The sequence below is a fragment of the Crinia signifera genome, chromosome 1, assembly GCF_055691185.1.
Source record: "Crinia signifera chromosome 1, ASM5569118v1, whole genome shotgun sequence".
Taxonomy (NCBI): Eukaryota; Metazoa; Chordata; class Amphibia; order Anura; family Myobatrachidae; genus Crinia; species Crinia signifera.
The window spans coordinates 332,133,591-332,140,530 of NC_139217.1; the positions used below are offsets into that span (position 1 = coordinate 332,133,591).

General features: G+C 40.0%; 1 protein-coding gene across 1 annotated transcript; it reads right to left on the reverse strand.

Moving 5' to 3' along the window:
- Positions 1-427: 427 nt before the first annotated feature.
- On the reverse strand, positions 428-1,330 carry LOC146079957 (olfactory receptor 5V1-like). Its single transcript, XM_083186704.1, has one exon. It carries the CDS (start codon positions 1,328-1,330, stop codon positions 428-430), a length of 903 nt encoding a protein of 300 aa, XP_083042830.1.
- Between the last annotated feature and the right edge of the window lie 5,610 nt (positions 1,331-6,940).

Genomic DNA, 6,940 nt, shown 5'->3' on the forward strand with positions numbered 1-6,940 from the left:
ATGTACTCCCTCAAAACCATCTTGCCAGTCCGGATATACACCAGGGACCCTATGATCATTTGATCACGAAGCCACCACGTACCAACCAGTGGGACTCCACATACTAAGTATAAAACCTCTCTTGTCCTTATAAACAACATAATTGATTTTACTTACGCATTTTAATTGTATATTGTGATTTACATTTGCTGCTAGATACATCGTATTTTATTCATTATCACTAAATAAATATTTTTTTATTGTACTACCCAATTGATCCACTTATACTCATCTTTTAGAGCTCCACCAATCCCCTTTTCCTTTCTTGTGTATTTTTGGGGGATTAGACACCCCCTAGTGGGAGCTGCTTGACTTTTTTCCAGCCTAGGCCGGAAAAACATATATATGCATATGCTATTTAAAATATTAGTGAGTTTTTTGGATCATTTTAGTAGGTACATGATTTAAAATGTATCAAAATAATTTTTTTTAATGCTCCCTTAACTTCTTTATTTCTAAAACTATAAATGATTGGATTTAACATAGGAGTTATCACTCCATAAAGAACAGGGACAACCCGATCCTGATCAAGGGAATAAGTAGACGTAGGGCGTATGTACGTAAAAACAGCAGTTCCAAAAAAAAGTATAACCACTGTCCCATGAGAGGCACATGTAGAAAAGGCTTTCTGTCTTCCTGAAGCAGTTGTAATCTTCAAAATAGCTTTAGCAATAAAGACGTAGGACATAATAATTAACAAAAAAGACCCTATGATCACAGACCCTCCTGAAGTATACACCACAACCTCATTAATGGTAGTGTCAGCACAGGACAGTGCAAGCAGGGGTGGGATGTCACAGAAGAAGTGGTTAAGAAATGTAGATTTGCAGAAGGGTAAACGGAATGTCAATACTGTGTGAGCAAGAGAGTTCAGTAGGCCAGCAGCCCAGCATATTATTGCCACTACTCTAGATATCTTCCAGCTCATTACTTTAGTGTAGTGTAGTGGCATACATATAGCCACATAACGATCACCTGCCATAGCAGTAAGTAGAACACATTCAATCCCTCCAAAAGATATAAAAGAATACAACTGTACCAAACAACCAAAGAAGGAGATACGTTTCACTTCTGATAAAAAGTCCTGCAAGAGTTTAGGAACTGTTGAAGTTGTATAGCACAGATCTACAATGGCGAGATTACATATGAAGAAATACATCGGGGAGTGAAGACCTGAAGACAGAGTGATAGTGATGACCATCAGAGAGTTTCCAAGAACTGTGATTACATAAACCACTAAGAAGAACACAAAAAGGTATGGCTGACTCTTGGCATTGTCAGTCAGTCCCATAAGTGTGAATCCACTTGGCCATGTTCTGTTGTTTTCCATGTTTCTGCTTGTCTGTTAATGAAGGAAAAAAAAGTGCACAATGTGACACATTGGAAAAGTAAACAGGATCTAAAGCATAGTTGCCTACTCTCCTGTATTCTGCAGGAGACTCCCTGAAATAGTAGCAATCTCCCCAACTCCCTGAAGAGTCTAGCAATCTCCCTGATTTTTCCTAACTCATATTATGCAGCTGTTATAGTTTTGGGGGAATAAATAAAAATCAGAGATATACAGTGTACATGTACATTCAAATGGGTCTATCAGTGCCATTTCACTGCATTGGTTGTAAAGCACAATAGGGCAGATGTATTAAGCCTGGTGAAGAGATAACGTAGAAGTTGATAACGCAGCAGCCAATCAGCAATGTTTAAAAAATGACAGTTAGGAGTCAATCATTATTGTATTATACAGTATATACATAAATACCTTAACAAAACAGTTATTCTATTTGTCTTCCTGCACCAGGACACTTCAGGTCTAGCACCATTAATCTTTTTTCAGTTGCCATGAGCCTTCAATGGTCAAAAAGTGTCTGAAAGGAGAAGAAATATGGGCTGCTCAGTAGTTCATTGTACAAAATATTATTAAGCAGCTTGCTTATTTCAATCCCTAAATTATTATTTTAGCTAATGTCACCTGTTTTTTTTTTTATTAATATTGGATTATGGAGCAACTTTCATATACAATCGTGCTTATGATTATTCAGTAGTTATTTCCTAGAATAGGGTATATAAGCAAAAAGTTACAAGTGAAAAATGAGCCTCTTTGTTGAGACAAAGCCTGCAGCATGTGCCCTAATGAAATACTGTAGATAAAATGATTTGACCAACCGCATTCCAGACACTGAAGCAAGTGGGGGCCCTCCATGGTATAAACAGACTGATAAAACAGATGGATAAAACTGTCCACACAATGAGTATCGGTTTAATCCCTTCAGTGATGTTTTTTTTTTGGGAGCGCTCCCAACTGGGTGAGTTTTTTTATGGGTAGTGCTCCCTTAAAAAAACCTACTGCCTCCCTGGGTCCGGGCAGCACCGCTGAACTGTCAATCAGCCGCTGCCCAGACCTGCGCCCCGGCGCCCCGTCCCTGTCCCCGGTAGCGGGCTTGTCATAAGTCGGCACCGGGGACTTCAATAGAAAAGCCGGAGGGGAGGGGGGAGGAGGAGGAGGCATGAGGAGGCGCAGCAGAGGGGAGGGAGTCCGGCTCTAAACAGTGGCAATCCCGAGAATTTTTCGGGCTTGCCAGCAGGAAATATATGGCTTGCATACTGTATGTGGGCTGGGTAACACTCACTTATCTTACTGGTCACATTTCAAAGGGATACATTCCATTGTCAATTTCAGTGCACTAGGTGAATGGACACTACTCTATTTGTCATACATATGCATAGATGATTCCCGCAAAAATATGTATTGGCTGGGTGCACTGAAAGTCCTATAATTACATATATTATATAACTTTTATTACTTCATGATAAAAATGGTGAAATATAAAAACATAGTAAGTGAAAGTGAAAAGAAATAATAGTTTTTAAAATGTAAAGGGCCACTGTCTATCTTCTCCACAATTTACAGGGGTAAGGTGTCCCTGTGTGTTTAAACGTGTCCCTGCTCCTGCTATGGAGTAATATTATGACATAATTAATAGGGGTCCGAATATTTTTTTTTCCAATAAGAAATTACATTAGTTTAATTCTAAGTTAAGTCGTTTCTTTGCATCAGTAGCAATCAAAAGGAAGAAAGTTCTCTCTGTTTAATGTATCTTTATTTGTTCAATAAAGGTATACAAAGTACTGATGTTTTCTATGGCCAGGCAAGAACACACCAATACATAAAGAAGGAGTGGCCTATTCAACAGTCCATGGATCCAGGAGTAAAGAATGTAAAACATGTGCCATTGGTTGGTTCAAAGAACATATTGCTGCCACCACTTCACATTCAACTTGGTTTAATGAAGAACTTTGTAAAGGCAATAGATAGGGATGGGCAAACATTTCAGTACCTTAGGCAAAACTTCCCAAGGGTCAGTGAAGCAAAAATCAAGGAGGGAATCTTTGTTGGACCACAAAAATACGAAATCTCTTCAAGGACAAAGATTTTGATATGGTTTTGGCCATAACCATAAACGTTACATTTGGAGAGGAGTCAACAAGGCCTATGATCAAAGGTACACCATTCCTACTGTGAAACACGGAGGTGGATCTCTGATGTTTTGGGGATGTGTGAGCTACAAAGGCACTGGAATCTTGGTCAAAATTGATGGCAAGATGGATGCAGCATGGAGGAAAATTTGCACTCATCAGCCCAGAAGCTGCGCATGGGATGTACTTGGAAGTTCTAACATGACAATGATCCAAAACACAAGGCCAAGTCGACCTGTCATTGGCTACAGCAGAATAAAGTGAAGGTTCTGGAGTGGCCATCTCAGTCTCCTGACCTCAATATCATTGAGCCACTCTGGGCAGATCTCAAACATGCAGTTTATGCAAGACAACCACAGGAACTGAAGGCTTTTTGCCAAGAAGAATGGGCAGCTTTACCATCTGAGAAAATGAAGAGCCTCATCCACAACTACCACAAAGACTTCAAGCTGTCATTGATGTTAAAGGGGGCAATACACGGTATTAAGAACTGGGGTATGTACACTTGTGATCAGGGTAATTTGGGTAGTTTATTTTGTCATTATGATTTAAAAAGAGTAAAAACAGTTGTTTGACAATAAATGGCTTCACCCAACCACTAACCATGAGTAAAAGAAAAGTTTGTGAGTTATCATTCATATTCTCTGACAAATGGCCAGAAAATCTCAAATTCTGCTAGGGTATGTAAACTTATGAGCACAACTGTATATATATTTTTTAAAATATGTTTTATCGAGGACAGGAGCGTTTACAGCAAGGGGTGAAACATGCTTGGAATTACAGTACAATATGGTGTCACAGTATTCTGCAGACAAATACAAGTAATTATCTTTGCATGTATGGATAATGAGTCGGACGTTCATAGTTCACAAGTTCACAATTGAATATATAGCAAAATCACCTCTTCTTGATGTCACATGAAAGGCATGGGTTATATAAAGACGCATTGAGAACCTAGTTTTCAATATTTTATAACATTCAAAAATATATTAACAAAGATATCGTAAAGATGGGAGGGGGGAGGCGAGCAGCAGATTAGTCATCCAGAATTTACATATTGTGTCTACATTATAGAGTTTTCCCAGTTTACTATTATATCTTATCCAAAAGATACATTTGGAACATTTGCCTTTTCAAAGGCTTTGTAAATGGCGTCTTTGAGTATGTTTGGCCTACTGTCAATAAAGGGGCTCATACTCTAAAGAATCGAGATACAGGGACATGAACATTTTTAATAGTGTTGTAGCGATCATAATACATGTATTTCGTTAAAAGGTTTTCTACATCAGTCACAGAGGGGGTGATAGGTTTTATGCAGACATTTAGGATAACCTTTTTAGCTACTGTTACCACCATTGTCAGGATCATGATAAGAAAGGGGAAGGTGGTATGGCCCAGGTTTCAAAATTAGCAAACAGTAGAGGTAAGGGGTCAAGGGTAGCTGAAATATGGAAGTTGCGTTTAATAAAATAGGTAATTTTATACCAGAATTTTTTTATATATGTACAGGACCAAAAATTGTGGAACCAACATTTTGGACATGAGCCATTCTCCTCTGGAACGAAAAGCGATCTCCGGTGTTGGTAGATGTATGCCCTGTGTACCAGCTTAATGTGGACTCCTTGTAACACCGTTGAGCCAAGAATCTTTATGGTTTTTTTCATAATGTCATTGTCTGGAAATAAAATAATATCTTTTGACCAACTGAGAGTTGTGGAAGACCAATATTTTTCTTTAGGTAATGAGGACAATTCTGTGTAGAGTAGTTTAGCTTTAATTTTCCTCCCACAAATTTAGACACCACCATTGACATCTTTGATCTTGGTACTGATAGGGGGAGCAGGGAGTCAAGGGGTAAGCCTAGGGAACATTGGAGGTCAGGGATTGGATGCAGTCTGCCCCCTGGGTCAAAGACCTGGGACATGCTGCATAGGCCCTTTTGGCGGAGTCTACGGAATATGGCACATTCATCACTAGGTGGGAACATGGGATTACCCCATATCGGGAGCCAGGGGAGATGCAAGGATCACAACCTAGGGCTCCAGAGACAGACCACCAAGCCGAGTGTATATCAATAAATAATCTATTCTTCCAGAGTGTGTGGGGGGGGGTTAGATGTGATTTTGGGGTGTGGAGTAGAGCTCCTGGGGAGTAAGGGGTGCACATGGCGCTGTCTAATATGTAGTCAGAATAATTGCTGAGTTCTGTCAACCAGCCTAAAGCAAAGCGGCATAACAGGGCATTAGAGTATTATTCAAATCGGGGATGTTTAGCCCCCCCCCCCAAGGCTTTTGGGTGGTGTAGTTTATGTAGGGAGATTTTTGCCCTCTTGCCATTCCATATGAATTTGTTAATGCGTGAGTGAATATGGTCCGCATCGCAGGTTATTTTGACAGGAAGCATCTGCATTATATATAGTAGTCTAGGCAAAATCACTGACTTAATTACCTCCACTCTTCCCAACAGGGATAATGGTAAATCTGTCCAGGTATCCATAGATTTGTGAAGCTTAGTTATGAGAATGTCAAAATTGACCGAATATAAATGATCTATGTGAGAGGGAATCTGCACACCCAATATTTAATCTGAGAATTTTGTATTTTAATGGAACCAAGGTTAGATTCTGGTGGGAAGAGTGGAGGGGGGCCCCTGAGCAGCATAAGTTCCGACTTGTTAACATTTATTTTATATTCAGAAAAGGAGCTGAATTGGTGAATGAGGTTGAAAATTTCAGGTAGGGAATGAGCGGGTGCTGTTAAGAAAACCAGCATGTCATCTGCAAATAGAGAAAGGCGTAGGTCAACATGTCCTATTTGTATATCTTTAAACAATGGGGTTTCTCAGAGAGCAAGTGCTAGGATTTCCAGGGGCCAGAGCAAAAAGGAGGGGAGACAGGGGACAGCCCTGTCTGGTTCCGCATAATATAGGAAAGGGTTCAGATAGGGAACCATTGCATAAAATTCTGGAAGCAGAATCTGTGTAAAGTATTCGTATTAAGTCTATAAATTGAGAGGGAAAGGCACATTTATGTAATACAGTATATAGGTGGTCCCAGTGGACCATATCGAACTCCCCATTATCGCGAGCGGGGTGTCCGACCTACTCCACTGGGAGAACTGCAGAGGCGCCAAAACCCTACGCATATTGGTGACAGGGTTTCTACCCATGACAAATCCCATTTGATCTGGATGGATCAGGGAGGGGAGGAATATTTTTAACCGTTCAGCTAACATTTTTGTAAGGATTTTATAATCGATATTTAGAAGAGAAATTGGGCGGTAAGATTGGCTCTGTCTTTCACGCCCCTTTCTCCAACATGTCTAGGGGGGTGTCCATATTGTTCAAAAAGTCCTTGGCATTTACTCCTGGTAGTCAAAAAATCGACCCGGGCGGTCGGTATATTTTTATTGAAGGCCGTATAGACCAAGTT

Bases quoted from the DNA above. Each gene is read 5' to 3' on its own strand.
- LOC146079957 (XM_083186704.1), bottom strand. From the start codon at position 1,330: ATGGGACTGACTGACAATGCCAAGAGTCAGCCATACCTTTTTGTGTTC.